The sequence below is a fragment of the Capra hircus genome, chromosome 2, assembly GCF_001704415.2.
Source record: "Capra hircus breed San Clemente chromosome 2, ASM170441v1, whole genome shotgun sequence".
Lineage (NCBI taxonomy): Eukaryota > Metazoa > Chordata > Mammalia > Artiodactyla > Bovidae > Capra > Capra hircus.
Window position 1 is genome coordinate 16,673 of NC_030809.1, and position 23,481 is coordinate 40,153.

The following is a 23,481-nucleotide window of genomic DNA, read 5'->3' on the forward strand; positions in this document are numbered from 1 at the left end:
CCTGACACCCAGGACACCCACTGCCCGTGAGGAGGCACGGCTGACCTGGCTCCAGCTGCTGCTTCTGGATCCCTCCTGACCACCCGCCCGGCAGCCCAGGTCACCGAGGCAGACCGTCGTGTGGCATCGGGGCAGGGACGAGAGCGCAGGCCAGGCCCCGGGGGGTGGCACTGCCATGTAGGTGCTCCCTCCCCGCCCCCAGGCAGAGACCACCGTCCCCTGCAGACTGCCACCAGGTCAGTCCATGGGCCCTGCTCGGGCCCTAGCCTGGCCGGGGCTCTGCCTCAACAGGGAAGGTTCAAGTAGGCGACTATGAAACCAAAGCTGAGGCCGACACAGCACAGGCCTTGCTCAGAGGCCACAGAATGGAGGAGCGGGGACAAAGCTCACGGCTTTGGCGGAAGGGCGGGGCTCTCCGAGTCAGTGGGGTGCCTCCTCCTTTCTACCTTTTCTTGGCTCTTCATGTTCAGTCATGGCCAGTGGTTGGTGTATCACTTATAATGGTCAAGTGAGCAGCGAGCAGCGACCTGAAGTGAGATCTAATTCCCTGCCCAGGAATGGAGCCTGGGAAGCCTGGATGCAAAGCAGAATCCTAGCCACCACACCAGCAGGGGCTAGAGGCCAGGAGTTATTTCTCCCCAGATCTTTGCCCTCCGTGAAGAATGTTTTTACCATGGAGGCCGAAACTGCAAATGCAGATATAAAATTTATTATTAGGGACACAGCGTAGCAACAAGCGGGAGAGCACACAGAGGAATGGCTAAGACAGAAGCAAGGCAGGGGGACGGTGTGGGTGTCCCCAGTGAGGGGGAGCGCAGCAAAGAGGCGGCCATTTATGGCAGTCAGTTATTTAGGGCAGTTCTTCCGGGTCTTTGTCATCCTTCAGGCCGATTACCTGGTTTCTCATCCCACACCTGACCGGCCCCGGGACCCTCCCCTGGGCACACACTCAGCCCTCAGGCAGGATGGACCGCGCAGTGAAGGCTCCTGGGAGGAGCAGGACGCACATGGCCTGGCACCCTCCCCTGAGTTCTGACCCGAGAGCCTTCCCGCGCGTGTGCAGCGGCCCCCGCGTCCCAGAAGTCTCGGACAGAGATCCCCGAGCCCTTTATCACACAGGCTGCCGCCCTCTCCCCGTCCTCGCCATGACTATCACCTTAAGGTGTTTATAAGGGACGAACGCTGGCTAGTTAGTCTCTGCTGTTACTTCCACTTCAGAGGGCAAACAGGAGGCTGACTGCAAATGCCTAGACTGAAGCCCACCTCTCCCTTCTCTCAGAAATGCTAATAGTTGTAAGCATCCAGCCTGAAGCCCACTTCTTCATGTCCCATGAAATGCAAACAAGAGGCCAGTTATAAATGTCTAATCTAGAGCCCATCTATCCCGTACATCTATCCCCTACATCAATAATACACCACAAAATGAGACTCGGGGTCTGCCAGAAGTCAGATTCACCACCACTGTGGTCCCAGCTGGTTCCATCCGGTTTTGTTTGCAGCTTCCTCTCTTCTCTCTTGACCATTGACGTTAAAGACTTTCGTTACATCCTGTGAAAGGGGTGAACAAGGTTAAAGGGTTGAGAACAAGGACACCCCTGCTAAAGGAGGGTTCAGATGCTGCTACAGCACCCTCGATCATTTCCTGAGAATCCTGCAGGGCGGGGGGCATTCAGGCCACAGGGCAGACAGCTTGCTCTAGGGGCTCACGTGGGGAGGAGGGGCACAGCAACGGGCTCCGCCTGCAAACCCCAGAACCACTCACAGATCAGCTCCAGAACCGCTCCTGTAGTGGCGAGAAGGGGCGCCCCCTACTAGACCTGGCGGAAGGGGCGGGGTCTGCGGGGCCGCCTCACCTCGGGACCTGCTGGGAGGCTCCCGGCTCCCACAGGCCGGGTGCTCACAGCTGAGACGCGCCTCAGGGCGCAGTGGGGCTGCCCAGGGGAGCGGCCCTGAGCCGGTCACTCACCACCTTCCCGCCCCGTCCCTCGAGGGCGTCTGGGTGTCTCTTCCCCCAGCGATGAAGGGCGGAACCCTGACAGTCACCCCCACCCTGTCCCCTCAGGAAAGCGCACTAAAGACTTGGCACCCGGCTGGAGGCTGGGCACATGGCGGTGTCTGCCCACAGCCTCCAAAACGCCAGTGCCAGCAGGGGAGCCAGCGCTCAGCATGAACCTCGTGGTGGGTGCAGACAGCACAGGCGCAAGGGGCTGCCCCTAGTGGGCAGGAGGCTTTAGAGCAGGACAGGGAGCTACCCACCAGCTGCATGAGCTTCCTGGGGCGGTGGAGACAAACGACCACACACAGTTGCTTGGAGCAACAGAAGCCTGCCCCCGGTCAGTCCTGGAGACCAGACGTCTGCGGTCAGGGTGTCCCAGCACAGCGCTCCCTCCAGAGGCTCCCCCAGGCTCCTTCCTGCCTTTTCCAGTTTTGGGGGTCCAGGCATCCCCGGAGCCCACAGTGTTTCAATGTGTTCAAAGTGGTTTGTGAAGTTTTATGCTGGAGGTTTCTCGCTGGACAATGCTCCACGTCCAGGCAGACCTGTTTAAGTTGACTGAGATCAGAGACATTAACAGATCGATATTACACCACGCAGGCAACAGACGACATACCCAAAATACCCAGCTCACATGCTGAAAACCGTCGCGTTACCTTGGTTAGCCACTTTGATGTTTGGACCTGCAGCCCTCCACCCTCAGGCCTCAGATTCCAGAGTGTACCTTGCACAGGAGAGACTGACTTCCTGCTTCCAAGGAGACAGACGGGAGATGGAATCCTTAACCTCAGCCCTGAATTATGCCCTTTAACATGCTGCTGGGGACGGGAGGAGACTGGCCCATCTCCAGGACCTGCAGTGGTCTGTTTTTCCTTTACACTCTCACTGGCCTCACCTGTTTACTAGGATGCGGGTCGAAGTGATTCTTTGTGTGCTCACAATTTTCTCCCTTCAGAAGCCACATGGAGCCATCAGAGAAACTGAATTTCAGAAGATATAGCTGATCAGAAATCCAATGTTCATTATTCAGAATTGTTTACGTTTTTCCTGGAGCAAATAGTTACTAGAACCACAAAGTGAACAATAAGAGTCGATACCTCGAGAACATAACATTTACCATGGACTCACCTGGGCTTCAGAGAAGGCGATGGCGCCCACTCCAGCGCTCCTGCCTGGAGACTCCCAGGGACGGGGGAGCCTGGTGGGCTGCAGCCCATGAGGTCCCTAAGAGTCGGACACGACTAAGCGACTTCACTTTCATGTTTCACTTTCATGCATTGGAGAAGGCGATGGCAGCCCACTCCAGCGCTCCTGCCTGGAGAATCCCAGGGACAGGGGAGCCTGGTGGGCTGCAGTCCGTGGGGTCCCTAAGAGCCGGACACGACTGAGCGACTTCACTTTCATGTTTCACTTTCATGCATTGGAGAAGGCGATGGCAGCCCACTCCAGCGCGCCTGCCTAGAGACTCCCAGGGACGGGGGAGCCTGGTGGGCTGCAGTCCGTGGGGTCCCTAAGAGTCGGACACGACTGAGCAACTTCACTTTCATGCATTGGAGAAGGCGATGGCAGCCCACTCCAGTGCTCTTGCCTGGAAAATCCCATGGACGGGGGAGCCTGGTGGGCTGCAGTCCGTGGGGTCCCTAAGAGTCGAACACGACTGAGCGACTTCACTTTCACGTCTCACTTTCATGCATTGGAGAAGGCGATGGCGCCCACTCCAGTGTTCTTGCCTGGAGAATCCCAGGGACAGAGGAGCCTAGTGGGCTGCCGTCTGTGGGGTTGCACAGAGTCGGACACGACTGACGCGACTTAGCAGCAGCAGCACCTGGGCTTTATGTATTTACACACCAAGGTGAGCGTCCGGCCTGCCCCTCAGTGTGGGCAGCGAAACCTTCCCCTGAGTTCCCCAGGTTGCGTGAGACATAGGAGCACTTTCTCTGCACTCATCGCGCACTGGGCTGGGCATCAGGAGCTCACAGGTGCTGAGACTCCCGACACTCTGCCCCACGTGTGCTGCCGACCCAGGTGCACACGCCTGTGTGCTCTGGCTCGCTCAGCCCTCTGCGACCCCACGGACTGTGGTCCGCCAGGCTACTCTGTCAGCGGGGTTTCCCAGGCAGGAACACTGGAGGGGGTTGCCATTTCCTTCTCCAGGAGATCTTCCCGACCCAGGCAAAAGGAGTTAGGACGTGTCTTGTGGATCAAGGGTAAGGCAGAACACCAAAGCTTTGGGTGTCTGGTGTTTCTCCTGGCCCAGTTCAGTCGCTCAGTCGTGGCCGACTCTTTGCGACCCCACTGACTGCAGCACACCAGGCCTCCCCGTCCATCACCAACTCCGGAGCTTGCTCAAACTCATGGCCATTGAGTTGGTGATGCCGTCCAACCATCTCATCCTCTGTCGTCCCCTTCTCCTGCTGCCTTCAATCTTTCCCAGCATCAGGGCCTTTTCCAAAGAGTCAGAAATCAAAGGATTTCACTCTAATTGACAGTCCACATATAGGATTTTCCCTGAGGCTCTGCTTGTCCATGGAACCAGAGTTGAGCACGAAGAACTGCTGCCACCTTGTGGCTACATCCAGTAGAACAACTTTAAAGCCAGTTCTCACGGAGTCTTACTATTCAAAAGGCCTGTGGTGGTTTAGTAGCTCAGTCGTGTCCAGCTCTTTGAGACCCCATGCACTGTGGCCTGCCAGGCTCTTCTGTCCATGGGGCTTTCCAGGCAAGAATACTGGAGTGGGTTGCCATTTCCTTCTCCAGGGTAACTTCCTGACCCGGAGATCGAAGCCGGGTCTCCCTCATAGCAGGCAGATTCTTTACCAACTAAGCCACCAGGGAAGCCTAGTTTTATTCAAAAGGCTTGAGAGGCTGTAAATGACACCCGCCCTTCAAGTCACGTCCCTAGGAAAATCATCAAAAAAAGAACTCAAACCAATTTCAAGAGGCACGTCCTACTCACGCTGTTCAAAGTCCAAGAGCGCGTGGAAGCACAGTCCACGTGGAAGGGAAAGGGAAGTCGCTCGGTCGTGTCCGACTCTTCGCGACCCCACGGACTGCAGCCTACCCGGCTCCTCCGCCCATGGGATTTTCCAGGCAGGAGGACTGGAGTGACTACCTCCTAAAACGAGGCCAGTCACACCCACCACGGCGAATCACCTTATACTGCTCAGAAACACCGGGATCAGAAAGATCCACTGAAACTAAGTCCCACAGAGGGCTTAGAGAAAAGAAATCCTCCTTTCCTCCTTGTTGGTATGCAAACATGTACAGGAAATACGCAAAGCAGCATAGGGATTTCTTTAAAAAAAAGAAACTAAAATATTGCCCTTATTTTTCTAACTCGCTATTAGAACTACGACCTAGCTTTTGAAATGTACTAATCAAGCACTTAGACACGCAAGGCTCACAGAGACAGACGGTCCATAGTTTCGACATTTGCTCAGAAGAAAAGAAAATGCAAGCTTTAGCAATGCCGCCTCACAGCTGTCAGTGGCCATCGTTAGAAAGTCTGCAAGTAAATGCTGGAGTAGCTGCAGAGAATAAGGGACCACGTGTAACTGACCAGTGCCAAGGCACTTGCTGACGCGAGCGTTCTCGTGGCGTGTCTAAGCACGTGTTGAGCAGTGCTACGGCAGCTCTAGGTGCTGGCACAATGGCTGTTTCTCCGTGTCTTTTTCATATATTCCTTCTGAGACTCTGTCCCATTACACACCATCACAAGGCACTAATATAGTTTCCTATACTACCCAGGGGGCTTCCCTCACAGCTCAGCCGGTAAAGAATCTGCCTGCAATGCAGGAGACCTGGGTTTGATTCCTGGGTCGGGAAGATTCCCTAGAGAAGGAAATAGCAACCCACTTCAGTATCCTTGCCTGGAGACTCCCATGAAATGAGGGGCCTGGCGGGCTACAGTCCACGGGGTCACAAGAGTCGGACATAACTTGGCGACTAAACCACCGCCGCCACACTACACAGAAGGTCCTGGTGGCTCCTTTCATGCGTAGTAGCGTGCATCTGCTAAGAAGCCCAAACTCCGAATTAAGCCTGCCTTTTCCCTTCGGTGACCCCTGCCTTTTCCCTTCGGTGACCCCTGCCTTTGCCCTTCGGTGACCCCTGCCTTTCTCTTCGGTGACCCCTGCCTTTGCCCTTCGGTGACCACACGCTCGTCCCTATTTCTGTGAGTCCGCCTCTGCTCCATGGCTGAGCTCACTAGCATCATGGTTTTAACGCTCATTCCACATATAACTGATGCCGTAGGACACGTGTTGTTCTCTGACTTCACTTAGCTTGAGAGTCTCCAGGTCCCTCTCCATGTGGCTGTAAAAGGCATTACTTCATCCTACTCTACGGCTCAGTAATAGTCCACTGTGTGTATGCGGTTGTCTGTGCATGGAAACACATAAACAGACTATTTATCTGAAACGTGCAAGAATCTGCTTGCAATGCTGGAGACCTGGGTTAAATTCCTGGGTCGGAAAGATCCCTGGAGAAGAAAACGGCAACCCACTCCAGTATTCCTACCTGGAGAATCCCATGGACAGAGGAGCCTGGCAGACCACAGTCCGTAGGGTCGCAAGAGTGGGACATGAGTCAGCACTCTCTTTCTCTCTCTCTTTCTTTCCCGAGGGTTTGATTAAACAGACTACTTCTCTGGAACGGGCACGTGTGCCTATGAACGTCATCGCTCTCTGTCCTGTGACCATTCAACCAACAACATACAACAGTTCCTGATGTCAGCATACAATACTCAGAGTCAGCCAGAAGCTGCTTGACACCCACAGTCCAGTCCAGTTCAGGCGCTCAGTCGTGGCCGGCTCTTTGCGACCGCATGGACTGCAGCACGCCCAGCCCCCCTGTCCATCACCAACTCCTGGAGTTTACTCAAACGCACGTCCACTGAGTCGGTGATGCCATCCAACCATGTCATTCTGTCATCCCCTTCTCTTCCCACCTTCAACCTTTCCCAGCATCAGGGTCTTTTCAAATGAGTCAGTTCTTCACATCAGGTGGCCAAAGTATCCATACCTGACTCCCAAAACTCCCCAAAATTAAAAAATAGCAAATGCATGAAACCACTTGTGTGAGCATGGTGGGTTAGGCCTAAGCTCATCGTGATGTCTTATTTAAGGGGGAAAGTAGATGATTTTACGTGAGATGGCCCTGAAGTAAGGACCAGATATCACATACAGTTCATTTATAGAAATCCACAGGGAGCATGGGCCAGAAATTAAGAGGCATATTTTGGGGCAAATGGACGTGGACTTTTCACATCTTCCTAATTAAGCTCTGATTATCAGCAATGCTAAGCATGTCGACCACAGATGATCTGACTTAATATGTTACATGTGATAGATACACACGGCTCTCATAGAGCATCAATGACTCCAACGATCCTGTAAAAGCGAATACCAGCTGGAATCTAGAGTGGATTGGGCTGTTCAGTGTCTTCTGCAATATCAACTGGCTGATATCCATACTTATACACATCAGATCACTCATGATTTTACATATCATGCAATGAATATTTAAATTAAAATTACCATGACTTATTAAAGTACTATAATAAACCATAGTCCTGTACTTCTCTATGTAGAAGGGACATAATTCTCCAAGCAAACAGCACTGTCTGCTTTCATGGCCTCAATTTTGAATGCTGGTGCGCTGCTTAATGACAGTGCTCATGTCCTGTAAGCAAATCGTTCGGGAAATAGTTTAAGCTGAATTTCAACTTCCTGTGCTGATGGGAGAGCTAGAGCACCTTCCTTGAGTCTTAAGGAGATACATCACTCTCCATTTCTGACAAAGACTCTTACACTTCGGCAGGTTACTTTTAATAATGCTTATTAGTGCTGTAACAATGAAATCTACAACAAAATATAGAACAGATGCTAGTTCTCCAACAATAATAAATCAGCGATCAATAGAGTCTCTTCCAACTCGTGCATGTTAATAGGTCCACTGCTGCTGCTGCTGCTGAGCCGCGTCAGTCGTGTCCGACTCTGTGCGACCCCACAGACGGCAGCCCACCAGGCTCCCCCGCCCCTGGGGTTCTCCAGGCAAGAACACTAGAGTGGGGTGCCATTTCCTTCTCCAATGCATGCAAGCGAAAAGTGAAAGTGAAGTCACTCAGTCATATCTGACTCTTAGGGACCCCATGGACTGCAGCCCACCAGGCTCCTCTGCCCATGGGGTTTTCCAGGCAAGAGTACTGGAGTGGGTTGCCATTACCTTTTATTAAAGTACAAAAGAAATAGAGAAAGCTTCTGACACAGACATCAGAAAGGGGCAGAAAGAGTGCCCCCTGCTAGTCTTTAGCCAGGTGATACATAGCTACTAGCAGGCTGCTGATTAGAGAAAGGAAATGTCTCAACACTCAGAGGCTGGCGCCAGGCCCCGCCCATGACATGCGCTGAGCTAACACTGGCGCCAGCCCTCACCCGAGACATGCGCTGAGCCAGCACCGGCGCCAGGTGAGGCGTCCCGGGCCATGAACGGTGCACATGAATCTTGAAGAAAGACAGGTTTCCAAGCAGAAACGTGGTCTCATTAACACAGCTTGAGAGGACACGTGCAGGAGTAGAACACACTGGCTTGTCAAGTCAATTCTGAGTCTCAGGTGGCACCGACTTGAAGACAGAGCCTAGGGTAAATACATAGTTCATTAACATAGCTTAGAAAAACATTTCTCTAAGAAAAGTGCGTTGGTTAGCTCAAGGTTTGAGGAAAGTTCAGGTGGAACCAGATGTCATCACAGCAACACAGACTTTAAAACAAACCTCTTTTTAACTTTATATTTTACATTTATGTTTAAAGTCACTCAGTCGTGTCCAATTCTTTGTGACCCCATGGACTGTATAGTCCATGGGATTCTCCAGGCCAGAGTCCTGGAGTGGGCAGCCTTTCCCTTCTCCAGAGGATCTTCCCAACCCAGGGATCGAACCGGGGCCTCCCGCCTCGCAGGGGATCCTTCGCCAGCTGAGCCCCAGGGGCGCCCAAGACCTGACGCTTGCAGTTTGCCTCCTCCCGCCGCTGAGGAGAGAAAAAGCGTCGGGCGCGTGCAGCCCGTTTCCTCCGTTTGGAGACCCCTGGCCTTCCTGCCGGTTACCCTCTCGGTCCCCCTTTTCTTTTAGGAGGATTACGTCGCCTAAGCAAAGGGGCATCATCTCTGAATTGGTGAGGCAACATACTCTCCTAACCCTCATATTCAGGGTCTCTGATCCAGGGGCCCAGCAGTAGCTGGAGGAGTAGCTGGAGGAAGCTGCGCAGTGGCAGGAGTTTGAGCAACCATTTGTAACTTAGAAGCTTTCATGCACCTAGAAACAAATCCAGCTCCACAGTTACAGATGCAGGGCGCAAACAGTGAGAGCAGAACAATCCGCAACGGTAAAAGTCACATTACGTCCACAGCTGAGGCACAAAGTGTTACACCAGTCCACTTTACAGCTGTGAAATGTCATCAGATGAAGAAGAGGCATCGCATATGATTGTTGTTGCCAAAGGTATTCGCAGACTTAGAGAAAGTCTTTTCCTTGAAGTGGAGACGTCCACCACGGGAAGCCTTCCACTGATGAAGAGGGGAGTGCTCCGCAGACCCAGCAGTTAGACCGACTGTGGAGGGCAGCGTAGGAGCGAGCCCAGGACAGGAAGGCGCTGTCTTGAGGGTCAAACGGCCGACTCAGGACTTTTGGAGTCAGCAGAAGGAGATTACCAGGCCCATCTGAAAAGCACAAAGTCCCAGCATAGAAAGGAAAGACGTAAATGACATCACTTAGTTCTGGCCAGGGTGCCACCTCTCTCCTCGAGTGTGACGCACCCACGAATCAGTTCCTGGCACCCTGACAGCTGTGAGAGAAGAAAGAACAACCTGGTAAGGGCCTGCCCGGAGGGGCTCGAGGGGTGCGCCCCAGACCCCAGTGTTTTTATGAGGACCTCGGTTCCCGGCTCAAATAGAGGCTTGCTTGACTCAGAGGCTGGGTCAGAAGTCACCTCTCGGAGTTCCTTTAATGCCTGTTGAAAAGCTGAGAGCTGAGTTACATAATTAGTTAATTCCAATGCTTCAGGGTCTATAACAATGTCTGTGCATAAGAAAGGCCTTCCATAAATACACTCAAAGGGGGACAGTCCCTCCTTTTGGGGGCAGTTCAAGCCCTCATTAAGGCTAAGGGTAGAACTTTAAGCCAACTGGTCCTGAGTCTCTTGAGTTGATTTGCGCAGAGGTCTCTTAATAATGTCATTACCTTTTCCAACCTTTCCTGAGGATTGGGGCCTCCAGGAACAGGGTAAGTGATATTCTATTCCTAGAGCTTTTGACAGTCCCTGAGTTACAGCAGCTTTAAAGGCAGAGCCATTGTCACTCTGAAGACTCTGTGGCAGCCCAAACCTGGGGATAATTTCAAGGATTAAAATTCTTATAACCTCCTTAGCCTGTTCACTACGACAGAGAAAAGCTTCAATCCATCCAGTAAAAGTATCCACCCAAACTTGGAAGCAAGAATATCCATTTGCTTTTGGCATATGAGTAAAGTCAATTTTCCAGGGTATTTTCCTCTCCAGGGTATTTTCCACTTCATTGTCACCCAGATTTTGCTAGTTTTCCAGCCTTTGGGTAATTTTTCTAACAAACCTCACATCTTTTGATAATGCTCTTTAAAGTTTTCATTATATTTTTACCTTCAAACAAACGAGAAGCCATCTGGTAAGTACTTTCAACACCTAAATGAAAACTCTGGTGTAAACCCTTAAGAATTTTCCACTGAGCACTTTCAGGAGTTATTAATCGTCCATCCTCGGACTGTAACCATCCTTTATCAGTAATCGTGGCTCCTCCTTTCTCATATCTAATTCTTCCTCAGTATGTTGTGGTTTTTCCTGGTCCACAGGACCTGTCCAGATCAAATGCGTCTGCAGTGAAGGGGTTTCGTCAAGCGCCGCTTTTCTGGCTTGACGGTCAGCCAGCTGATTACCTTCAGCTACTTAACTCCCATCCCTGCTGTGCCCTTTGCGATGCACAGCAGTCATAAGTCTCTCAATCTCTCTGAAATACTTAATAGGTTCTCCTGTTGCCGTTTTAAACTGTCTTTCTTTCCATATTGCACCATGAGCATGTAAAGTCAAACAAGCATACTTAGAATCCATGTAGATATTTACTTGGCGCTCTCTGCTTAACTCTGGAGCTCGGGTCAGAGCCACCAGCTCCGCTAACTGAGCGCTCGTTCACTGGGGGAGGGATTTTGCTTCTAAAACCTGTTTATAGCTGTCACCATGGCATAACCCGCTTCCCACCCCAAACCAAGGAACTGCCATCTGTAAATATTTTCATGTCAGGATTGTCTAATGGGGTCTTCCCGAGCTGCATAGTTTAAAGTTAGAAATTAGGATTGTCCCCAGTAGTGATCAGGTGTCTCATTTTCCTTCTCAGGAAGGAAAGTGGCAGGATTTAAGTTCCCACAAACTTTAAGCTTAGCTATTGGTCCTTCTAACAACAGTGACTGATATTTAAGAAGCCAAATGTCTGTCACTCAAATATTAACTTCAGAGTTTAAGATTCTACTCCTGTAGGCTGCTGGTGAGGTCCTCAGGGTTGTGTCAAAACTCCCAAGGCCTCACCTTTTCTTTCAGTGTCAAACAAATTAAAGTCTGGCCCTGTAGGCGAGCTCAAGCAGGAGCTTGCAGGACAGCAGTCTGAAGAGCCTTAAAGCCTTGTATCTGGAGACCACACCAGTCTGTCGGTTTGGGCCTGCTGAGTTTCAGTTATAAGTTCCTATAAAAGCCGGGCAAGCTCCCCACAACCCAGGATCTGAATGTGACAGTAGCTGTGATTCCCAAAAAGCCTCTCAGTTGTCTTAAAGTCATAGGCAGGGGATGAGTTAGTATAGGCTCAATTCTAGAAAGCATATTGAGAAATATGTGGCTCGTTTAGGGATTTCAGACAATAGAGCATAAATAAGGGTGAGGCACCACGGGGTATGAAGGAACCGCAGCCTCATTCATTACTGGTAAATCCTGAGCTAGTCTCCCCTTACCATTTGACTTCTTCATGCCCAAAATAGGAGTGCTGTGTGAGCTGCTGCAGGAAATCAATAGTCCCTGCTCCTTTAAATTCTTGATGATGGGTTTTAACCCTCCCTTAACCTCAGTTTCAGTGGATGCTGCTTTTGATGTGGAAATAAGTGCAGGTCTTTGAGCTTAACAACTACAGGAATAGCATTTTGTGCTCGACCCACAGATTTTCCATCAGCCCACATTCTAGGATTTACATTTTGTTCAATTAATGGGAGAGAAAGGGAGGGCACCATATTCATGAAAACAGAGGCATGGACCTTGCTCAGCATATCCCTCCCCATAAGGGGTGAGGGAGACTCTGGCACGATCAGAAACTCGTGTGATAATAGCACAGAGTCCCAGCTGCAGCTTAGAGACGACTGAAATAATGGCGCTTGGCCCGTTCTGATGGTCCCACTGTGGAAGCGGATCGGGCAGAAAGTGGGCCGGGGCTTCGCGAGCACAGAGTAAGTTGGCCCAGTGTGCAAAAGGAAACCGATGGATTTGCCCCCAGGGGTTCCTCAGATGTAATTAGAAAGGCAGCTTGTGTGGGGACCCCCGGGCACCTTCAGTCCTGGTTTTCTTGAAACCTATGCCTCTGGGGGCAGTCTTTACTCCAGTGTGGTCCCTTGCAGACCAGACACGGAGCCGGGGGTGGTTAGACACCTGAGGACAATCCCACTTGAGGTGCCCCTCCTTTCCACAGTAATAGCAAGCCCATCCCTTTTCACCTGGGTCCCTCCGGAAATTTTTCTCAGGCTGTTTAAGAACGGTTCTGACAGACATAACAAGGGCTTCCCCCTGTTCCCTTATCTTTCTCTGCCTTTCTTTCTTTCCTCATATTCCCTGCTGTAATTGACTGTTCGAGCCAGAGGCAACAGATGATCTGAAGACTGCTTTGGTCCGTACGCCTGTTCTAATACTGGAGCCGGCTGAGTGAGAATCTACCTTTTAATCTGTCTGCCTGTCACTCTCCCCTCTTCACTTCCAGGATCAATCCTAGCGAGTCTGCGATGGGCTTCCCTCAGTCTATCTGGGAATTTACCAGGAGCTTCCTTCTCCTCCTGCTCTGTGTCTGCCAATTCGGCAGAGGTTAAAGTCTTGGCACGCGCTTGCCTGAGTCCTTCAAGAACACCTCTGACAAAACGACTCTGACCCCGTCTTCCTTTAGCCGCGCTGTAGTCCCAGTCTGGTTCTGCAGTTGGGACCGCCTGATTCCCAGTGGGGAGAGCGGCTATTACCAAGCCGTTCATCTCCAAAGCAATTGCTTTCCCTAAAACTCGAGTTTTTGAGTGGGGAGTCAGCGTTTGCCAAATGATATATATCAGTTCAGTTCAGTCGCTCAGTTGTGTCCAACTCTTTGTGACCCCATGGACCACAGCATGTCAGGCCTCCCTGTCCATCACCAACCCCCAGAGTTTACTAAAACTCATGTCCATTGAGTCGGTGATGCCATCCAACCATCTCATCTTCTGTCGTCCCCTTCTCCTCCCGCCTTCAATCTTTCCCAGCATCAGGTGGCCAAAGTTTTGGAGTTTCAGCTTCGACATCAGTCCTTCCAATGAATATTCCTGACTCATCTCCTTTAGGATGGACTGATTGGATCTCCTTGCAGTCCAAGGGACTCTCACGAGTCTTCTCAAACACCACAGTTCAAAAGCATCAGTTCTTCGGTGCTCAGCTTTCCTTATAGTCCAACTCTCACATCCATACATGACTACTGGAAAAACTATAGCCTTGACTAGACAGACCTCTGTTGGCAAAGTAATATCTCTGCATTTTAATATGCTGCCTAGGTTGGTCATAACTTTTCTCCCAAAGAGTAAGTGTCTTTTTAATTCCATGGCTGCAGTCACCATCTGCAGTGATTTTGGAGCCCCAAAAAATAAAGTCTGACACTGTTTCCACTGTTTCCCCATCTATTTTCCATGAAGTGATGGGACCAGATGCCATGATCTTTGTTTTCTGAACGTTAAGCTTTAAGCCAACTTTTTCACGCTCCACTTTCACTTTCAATGATGAAAGTGCTTTTGATGAAAAGGCTTTTGAGTATCTACTCAATATTTAACAAGACAGCTTACAAAATTAACCGATGTTATTTCTGACTTTAAGCCATGATTTGAAGCATTAACTTGGGCAGCTGACTGAGTTACACTCAACCAGGAAAGTCCCTGACATGGCCCACCCAGCCCTGAGACTACAAAGATGAGCCTCAGCCAGGCTCCTGAGCTGGAGACAACTTCCCACTGGGCCCTGGAGCCTTCCACTCAGGACAGGAAAGGCACTGCTTAGATGAGTCGGGTCAGTAGAGGAAGTGGGGTGGGTGGGGTAGGGAGAACAGGTTCTACTGCCAGGCCTTTTAAGACCAGAAGCTGAGTACATTTCTTGCTGCGATAGCGAGCCCACCAGGGCTGCTTTCGGCAGACTCCCAGCAGGAACTGCCACCTCTGAGCCTCTGCACACTGCTCTTCAGACTCGAGTGAGCAACTCTCAACTCTAACCCTGCCCTCCGCTTCCTTCCTTTGAAGCTCAAGGCTGATCTCTCCTAACAAGCGGGTGTGAACATAACAGCCCACGCCCGGGCTTTCTGTAGCATCTGTGACTGTATCATTGAGGTCAACCTACTGATACCCACGAGGACCTCCGAGAGTGCCAGACACCTGGAGCAAATGCTAAAATCACTCACTGCAAAAATGCCTACTCTTGAGACCTCCATTATTTCAATCATTTAAAAATGCAGCTGGCAAAAGTAAATTGTGGTGAATTACGGTCTCTAGGACGACATGCTCTGTGCACTAAATGTGCTTGGAGGTTTTCATTTCCTGAGGTTGGGGTCCCTTCCTCTGGTGGTGTCAGTTACCCTGCCACACGCCAAGTCTGAGAACCTCTGCCACCCATGTGGCACCGTTCTCGAGGGAATTCCAGGACAGTACAGAGTGGGACACCTGGGTCTTTTTTGTGGCAAACTGTTCCAGCTGAAGCTCTGCCCACAGAGGCTGCCCTTTCGGCATTCTAGACCGAAGGCTCAGTTCATGTGCAACAAAATCAGGCCACGTGATGCTGTTTAAAATGTCTCCCCTGTACACACACAGACACACACGTGTACAGAGGGGCCCAGACACAAGGACACACAGACACACACGCGTACAGAGGGGCCCAGACACAAGGACACACAGACACCGTTAACAGTCGTCTGGGAGAGGGACCGGGTCAGGCCTGAGAGGGCCACTCACCTTCCTACCCTAAGCATTCTTCCTCAACTCTGCACGCTTCCTCTCTTGGCCCTCATAGGCTGTTGTTAGATCACCCTCTCCTAACTAACACATGGTAAGACTAGATACCAACTGTGGACTCAAAGACTAGATAAAGCATTTTACACACATTACCTCATTAATAATTCCACCCAATAAAGCTAGCGTGAGGCCAGCATTATTCCCACTACACACCCGAGGAAATGGAGGCTTAGAGAGGTCAAGTACTTTGTCCAAAGGCACACAGCTAGTAAGTACAAGGACCAGCTATGTTCAGCTCAAGTATCTTTGACTTAGAAGTTCATGCTTCTAACCAGCATCCTGTGCCCAGAGATTCTCTGTTGGCTTTTGTTGTCTGGTCGCTCCGCTGTGTCCCACTCTTTGCACCCCCATGGACTGTAGCCCACCAAGCTCCTCTGTCCTTGGGGTTCTCCAGGCAAGAATACTGGAGTGGGCTACCATTTCCTTCTCCAGAGGATCTTTCTGACCCAGGGATCGATCCCACTTCTTCCGCATTGGCAGGTGGATTCTTTACCACTCAGCCATCTGGGAAGCCCTCAGAGGTTCTCAGTTGAGGGCAATTCTGCCCCGGGAGACACATGGCCTCCTCTGGAGACATTTCCGTTTGTCACAGCTGGAGGTAGACGAGGGCTGCTGGCAGCTGCAGGCAGAGGCCCGGAGTACTGCTCAGCACCCTGAAGTGCACGAGGCAGCCCACGACAAAGACTCACCAAGCCCCAAATGGCACCACGTCAGAGCTGAGAAACTGCTCTACTAGAAAAGGACAGAGAGACAATCTCTGACCTATAGTTTAGGTCACAGTTCACCACGTTTGCGTGCCGTGTTACACACAGATACCAACGAAACCATCGCGTGTCCTCTCTTCATCAACAGCATGCCGAACCCTCACCGCACTGGAGGTCTCTCTAACCCCACTGGCTGAGCATCCAACCATTCCACAGTGTTTACTGAGCACCAGCTCCGTGCCAGGAAATGATCCACAAGTGGGAATACCTGGGGAGACAAGGCCCTGTGCCTGCATGTGAGCTGCCTGCGGCCTCACAGGCGGACAGCCGAGGAAGCCTGTAACATCACAGGGGGCGAGAACGTACTGCTAGATCAGAGAAGGGTGCTAGGAAGCCACGGAGGAGGAGCCCCAAATCAGCTGAGGAGCGGGTGGGAAGGGTGGCTAGGACTGGGAGAAAGTTTCCCAGAAGCATTTGAGCTTGAAGGAGTTAACCAGGCAGAGGGAATCCTTTCCTTCCCAAAGGACCCCTTACCAGCCCTTTCAGAGGAGGGCCTCTGAGAATCCGGACAGACCACTTTAATCAGAAAGCTTGGTGGAGCTCCTGAGAAACACGGGGAGCGCATAGAGCAGTCCCTGATCCTCTGAGTCCAACCTGGACAAGCTGCCTCAAGACGGACAGCCCACAGCCCGGCCTCCCCGAGGTTTGGGCCTTCTGTGACTGCAGTCCGAACCAGTCTCTCTGGCTTCGAACCGTCCCGCACGGTGCAGCAGGAGGGCACCAACACGCGCACAGCAGGCCCTGTGAGCCGCATGCTCGCTTTCCCGTCACACTCAAAGCAATTCTCCGGAGTCAACACTGCTGCCGCTGTTTCCCAGATGAGGAACCTGAGGAGCAACAAGGGAGAGACTGGCCCTCGGACAGACAGCCTCTAACCAGGGAAGCAGAGACACACACCCGACCCCAGAGCCTCGCGGCCCGACCTGCGGGGGCCTAGCGCACTCCGAAGCACGTGGTGTGCGGCGGCTCTTCACCAGCTCACAGAGCCGTGCAACATCCAGCATCCTCCTGTGCTCCACACGCTTCTGGACAGGCCTCTGGCGCTTCCCGCTGCGCTGTGAGTGCACACGTGCTCAGCCGTGTCCGACTCTTTGTGGCCCCATGGACTGTAATCTGCCGGGCTCCTCTGCCCATGGGATTTCCCAGGTGAGATACGGGAGTGGGGTGCCGTTTCCTCCTACGCAGTCACTCCTGCGTCTCCTGTGTTGGCAGCTGGATTCTTTACCACTGAGCCGCCTGGGAAGCCCATACCATGATTACCATGTGGCTAAGGGCTCCTTGACCCCAGGACCCAGCTCCCTGACCTCCACAGCCTGAGCCTCAGTGCAGTGTCTGACACGCCAGGTACAGAAAGCACTGTGTGAGCAAGCCTGGGCTCGCTGGGCCAAGCAACACAAACAACCCAAAGCCAGAGGAGCCGGCCTTCGGGGCCCAGAGGCCTGGGACACACCCCACCCTGTGTCACCAGTGAGTGGCCTTCCCTCAGGCCTACCATCAGAGTCAGCAATCCAGTCGCACTGGGGACAGAACGGGTTCTCTCAGCCAGCTTTCCCTCCAGCACTGGAACAGTCGTGACTCCTCCTTTGGTTGCACACCAGAGGTGGGGGTTTGGGGACACACTGTACAAAAATATGCATCTTTAAACATTAGAACCTTAAAAGGAAAGGGCATGTGCTCCCTACTCTTTCTCTCTCTGCCATACGGAGTGCACACACAACGGCAAGAGCCAGAGCAGCCTGCTCGGTCCATGAGACGGGAGCCTGGGTCTGAGCAAGGAGAGCTACGCCATCAACGGAACCTTGCTTCTGGATGACTTCACAGAACAGAGCGAGCTGCCCTGACCAGTTCTGGACTGCACACTTCCAGACTGATAAGGGACAGGAATAAACTTCTATTTCCTTTCAGTCACTGTATTTTGGAGCATTTTAGATTGTACTTAATTAAAACAAGGTGTGACCACTGCCCTGGGATTAACCTAGCAAGACCTTTGTCAGCAAAAGGACAACATCACCATTCTCCTAAGCAAACTACCTAGGATTTCGTCATTACTGAACACTTTTAAAGAAAAAGTTGTCTTGAAAAGGTGAGTTGAATCATGGTGAGCCTAGAGAAGAAGGACAAACAAACTGACCTCCTGGTTTGTTTCATCTTTGAGTCTTAACAGACATACCTCAGATTTCCAAGAAGCCCAGGCTACTCTGTTCTGACAGCTTGTCCAGGGAAACTCCTGCTTGTTTCTCCTCCTCCAGCGAATTACCTGAATCAAAGACCAAGTGGAAAATCTGATGAGAACCGGTAGGATTCTAAGAGCTGCTCTGTGTCCCCCGAACACAGGCAAATGCAGAGCACTGAGCGCAGAGCCTGGCGCCACAAAGCCAGTGCTCAGACGCGCCACGCCGGACTGTGACATCGCTGCTGCACGCCAGGCCCTGTGCTGGGCAGCTGGGACACAAAGGTGGACACATCCAGTCCCACCCTCTACGCTCAGGAAAGCCTGCTGACCAACGGCAGCACAAGGTTGATAAGCAAAAGCAACGAGGCTGTGCCCAAGTAGTCTTCCAGCACTAGCATCCTCTGGGATGTCCCAGACCCCGAGCTTCTCGCTCCAGACCCTCACCCAGGTGACACACCCCTTCCCACAACTGTAGAGACCTTTGATGGATGCTAGATCACCACGGGACAGCTCCATCTGAATGCTTTACAGGCATTTACTACAGACATACTCAAAACAAAATGTATCTTTCCTCCTTAAACGCCCTCCCCATCCTGTTCCCTATCCCACTGAGCATCATCACATCCACCAGTCAAAAACTCGGAGCCAAGCCTGACCTCTCCCGCAGCCTCTAAATCCCCCATCTAAGTCATCACCAACTTTGGTCATCTCTCCCCACCTTCTGCCTCTAATCCAACTCAAGGCCATAGTCATCTCTTACCTCCACAGTTCTGATAGCCTCTTCATGGGCCTCCAGGCCCATTCCCTTTAATCTAGTCTTCACCAGAGTGACCTTTGTAATCCACAAATCTCATTCTTACATGTGTAGTCATTAACCCCAAATTGCAAGTCCACAGCTAGGTTTAAAAGCCTCACTAGGGGAGACTGCACTACAGGATCGGTGGTTGGGGATCTAAGGACACCTCATGCCCCATGCCTGCTTCCCCTCCCCAAAACAAGCCCCCTGAGGACCAGACCACAGACTAGCCTCTTTCAGCTCTGTCCCCACGCAGCTTTCTCACACATTCCATCTTCAGCTGAGAACACTCTTCCCCTTTTCTGCCCGCACTCCCCAAGCATCCTTCAGTTCTGTTTCCTGGGGAATGTTAGGGACCAAATGACGGTCTCTAGGACCTGAGTCATGTTTACCAGAAAGAGACAGGATATGCACTCGTCCTGCCTGGCCAATCGTGTAACGCCAGCTACTCCTGTAACTGAGACAAAGAACTGCCTGTATATAAGCCGCCATACTCCTTTGTTCGGGGCTCTTGTCGGATTCCACTGTGCTGGAAGAGACTTGGGCCCTAGCGCGCTAGAGATAAACTCCCTTCTTGCGTTTGCAATACTGTGGTGGACTTGCTCTCTCAGTCTGTTCGGAGATACGGGCTCGGAGCATAACATCTGGGGGCTCGTCCAGGATCTCCATCCCGCTGGGGAGGACAACTCTCCTGGTAGAAGGGAGTAACCTCGTTAGGAGATAAGAGCTCTGAGCACCGGTGCTAACGTTGCAGAAGCCCAGATTAAGTCCGAGGCCCGGTATCGTACTGGGGAGGCATCTGGCTGTAAAGTGCAGAGGCAAGTCAGAGTAAGGCCAGGGCCTGGTTTCGTGCTGGGGAGGCAGCTGGCTCTGGTTACTGGATTAAGTCAGCGTAAGGCCGGGGCCTGGTTTCGTGCTGGGGAGGCAGCTGGCTCTGGTTACTGGATTAAGTCAGCGTAAGGCCGAGGCCTGGTTTCGTGCTGGGGAGGCAGCTGGCTCTGATACTGGATTAAGTCGGCGTAAGGCCGGGGCCTGGTTTCGTGCTGGGGAGGCAGCTGGCTCTGGTTACTGGATTAAGTCCAGCGTAAGTCTGGGGCCTGGTTTCGTGCTGGGGAGGCAGCTGGCTCCGGTTACTGGATTAAGTCCAGCGTAAGGCCGGGGCCTGGTTTCGTGCTGGGGAGGCGGCTGGCTCTGTGAACATCCTGCAGGTAAGATTGAGTGCATTGTCGGCGGCCACCTTGCGTTTGTTATCTGTCTGTCTATTCGTGGAGTCTGCGTTGCTCTTTGTGTGCTCTGTTGGCTCCCAGTGTACTTTTCTGTGATCACGGGACAAACAACTTCTACTCCTTTCTCTCTTATGATTAAGCACTTCCCTGATTTCAAGTCTAGAGCACAGAATCTATCATTGCTGGTGAAGAAAAGCAAGTTAGTAACTTTTTGTTCTGCCGAGTGGCCTGCTTTTGATGTCAGCTGGCCACAAGAAGGCACCTTCAGCCTGCCTACTATTCAAGCGGTCAGAGAGAAGGTGCTCGCCCCCTACCCTTCAGGACACCCAGCCAGACCAAACTCCATACATTTTGGTCTGACAGGACCTGGTGGAAAACCCCCTGGCCTGGCTAAAACCTTTTGTTTTTCAGCCCCTCACTTCCCTTGCCTCTTCCCCGCCCTTGCTTCCACAGGTTCCACAGGTTTCATCGGGAGAAGCCAAAAAGAGAACCAAGCCCCTCCCTAGGGTCCTCGGAGATCCAACTTTTAGCTGTAAAAGTTGCAATTATGCACAAGTCAGAATAAGGTTCAATCCAGAAAAAAGCAAACAGGAGGGGACTAGATCTGCTCTTTCTGCAACAAGGGGGACTCTGTGCTGCCCTAGGAGAAGAGTGCTGTTTCTATGCGGATCATACAGGAATAGTTAGAGAATCTATGGTCAAAGTGAGAGAAGGACTAGCCCAACGTAAACGAGAACGTGAGGCTCAACAGGGATGGTTTGAATCTTGGTTTCAACAATCCCCTTGGCTGACTACCTTAATCTCCACCTTGCTAGGACCCCTGCTAGTACTTTTACTAATGCTTACCTTCAGCCCATGTATTATCAATAGACTTGTAGCCTTTGTAAAGAAACGCATAAATACAGTACAGCTGTTTGTGCTTCGACAACAATATCAAACTGTGTCTCAGGACCGAGAGGAAGATTCCTCTATATGATCTAAGGACAGGGGGGAATGTTAGGGACCAAACGACGGTCTCTAGGACCTGAGTCATGTTTACCAGAAAGAGACAGGATATGCGCTCATCCTGCCTGGCCAATCATGTAACGCCAGCTACTCCTGTAACTGAGACAAAGCACTGCCTGTATATAAGCTGCCATACTCCTTTGTTCGGGGCTCTTGTCAGATTCCCTTGTGTGGGATGAGACTTGGGCCCTAGCGCGCTAGGAATAAACAAACTCCCTTCTTGCGTTTGCAATACTGTGGTGGACTTGCTCTCTCGGTCTGTTCAGAGATAGGGGCTCGGAACATAACAGGGAACAGAAGCCTTCCTGGATTCGCCTAAACGGAATGAGGCGCCTCCACTCGGTGTTTCCAGAGCAAGAGATTTTCTGCTTTTCTTCCATCATATCAGAATTGTCTACATTTCTGGATGTCTCCCACGTGAGGTTCTGAGCTCTGGGTGGTGGTGATGATACGAAAAATAACAGCAACAAGCACACACAGCATTTACTTTGTGCCAGCAAGCCTTCTCAGCACTTGACACCTGTTATCTCATTTAACCGTTATAATCGTTTTAGGAGGCAGATTTCATTCTCAACTCTCTTTAAGGATGCGGAAACTGAGGCAGGAGGCGAGGGACCAACGCGCCTAAGAACACAGTTGGCAAGCGCCAAGGCAGGATCCAAACCCGGCGGCTTGGCTCCACAGCCTGCACTGTGTAACCACGACGCCGGTCTGGGTCGCTCTCTCCACCCTCAGAATCCACGAGGAGCTGAGCCACCGCTGGCGAGCGAACGAGAGAATGAAGTGGTCCCGCAGGCGCAGCATCGGTCTCCACCACGACCAGCCCCTCCAGGCCCTCGCAGGCCTGTGTCCTCGGCCCCGCCCGGCGGGCAGCGCCCCGCACGCTCGTGTTGTGCGGGGACCCCTCAGTCCGGGGTCCGGTCCCCCCTCAGTCCGGGGTCCGGTCCCAGTCCACTGCCCTCCCCTCCCACACACAGCCGTCCCCGGCGGCCCCCCGCGCCGCATCCGCTGCCGCCTGCGCCCGACTCCTGGGACGCCCCCGGCCCCAGTGCTTGCTCACCCTCACCCGCCGCGTCCCGGGCCCCACCGCAGCAGAGGGCGTCATGGCCGCAAGAAGGCGGGACGGCACTTCAGGGCAGACCGAGGGCGCCGCCATGTTAGAGCCGGGCGGAAGGAACCGCGCTGGCTTCCCCGCGCAACTTCGGGCGCATGCGCAGCGCCCGCCCTTGGAGCAGCTCGCGGACAGGCGCATGCGCCTGGTAATCCAGTTCAGTCCAGTTCAGTCCAGTTCAGTCGCTCAGTCGTGTCGATTCTTTGCGACCCCATGAACTGCAGCACGCCAGGCGTCCCTATTCATCACCAATCGCTGGAGTCTATCCAAACACATGTCCATCGAGTCGGAGATGCCATCCAACCATCTCATCCGCTGTCGTCCCCTTCTCCTCCTGCCCTCAATCTTTCCCAGCATCAGGGTCTTCTCAAATGAGTCCGCTCTTCGCAGCAGGTGGCCAAAGTATTGGAGTTACAGCTTCGACGTCAGTCCTTCCAATGAACACCCAGGACTGATCTCCTTTAGGATGGACTGGTTGGATCTCCTTGCAGTCCAAGGGACTCTCAAGAGTCTTCTGCAAACCCCACAGTTCAAAAGCATCCATTCTTCCACTTAGAATTGTTCTCGTTGTAACCCTTCCTTGGGTTAGGAAGGGTTCAACCGTTCCTTGAAACTTCTACGTTTCAAACATAAAAGTAACAGCTTTTACGTGTTCAGAGCTTCCTGTGTGCCAGGCACTGTGTCAGCCGCTTTACGTGCAGTATCTCGTCCTCTCACCATCATACGATATTTTTATTCCACTTTGAAGAAGGGAAAACGGAGTTTCAGGGTAAATGAATTGCCCGTTGTCACTCATCTTACAAGTGGTGAAGCAGAGATGTGAACCTAGTTGTGGCTTCAAAGCTGTAGAATCACAGTTACGTTTTTCTATCTCCTGAGCTAAACATTGCCCCTTTACCTGTTTAGGGGATGTCCAGAGTTAGCCTGTGTGTCAGTGAGGGTGCCTGAAAATAAAAGCTTGCAGACTTCACCCGCGCCTCCGCGGTGTCTTTCCAGCTTTTCAGCACCACCAGGCCATTGCCTTTCCTACTTCCTAATAGTTCCTAACAGTTCTCCTTTCTTCATTTTTGACCCTGTTTATT

General features: G+C 52.1%; 1 protein-coding gene across 16 annotated transcripts; it reads right to left on the reverse strand.

Annotated features, from left to right (window-relative positions):
- LOC106503629 lies at positions 688–22,560 on the reverse strand. Of its 16 annotated transcripts, none has more exons than XR_001297309.2 (6): positions 22,349–22,556; positions 18,259–18,345; positions 17,581–17,707; positions 8,428–8,630; positions 2,257–2,973; positions 688–1,548 (listed from the first exon to the last, which is right to left on the reverse strand). XR_001297309.2 is itself a non-coding variant. In XM_018054495.1 (3 exons), exons 1-3 carry the CDS (start codon positions 22,538–22,540, stop codon positions 9,681–9,683), a joined length of 306 nt encoding a protein of 101 aa, XP_017909984.1. In that variant the 5' UTR covers positions 22,541–22,560; the 3' UTR covers positions 8,849–9,680. The 16 variants fall into 16 exon arrangements, 2 of the variants coding, with proteins under 2 accessions (XP_017909984.1, XP_017909978.1); XR_001918716.1 differs by lacking the exon at positions 8,428–8,630 and having other exon boundaries at positions 2,257–2,551; positions 2,650–3,056; positions 22,349–22,553; XR_001918726.1 differs by lacking the exon at positions 8,428–8,630 and having other exon boundaries at positions 2,257–2,538; positions 2,889–3,056; positions 22,349–22,550.

Bases quoted from the DNA above. Each gene is read 5' to 3' on its own strand.
- LOC106503629 (XM_018054489.1), bottom strand. From the start codon at position 22,540: ATGCGCCTGTCCGCGAGCTGCTCCAAGGGCGGGCGCTGCGCATGCGCC. The intron at 18,346-22,348 runs GTGAGCAAGCAC...TCTTTGATTCAG, and splicing joins CCGGGACGCGGCGGGTGAGG to GTAATTCGCTGGAGGAGGAG. The intron at 9,833-18,258 runs GTATGTCTGTTA...CTTCTCTCACAG, and splicing joins GGGCTTCTTGGAAATCTGAG to CTGTCAGGGTGCCAGGAACT.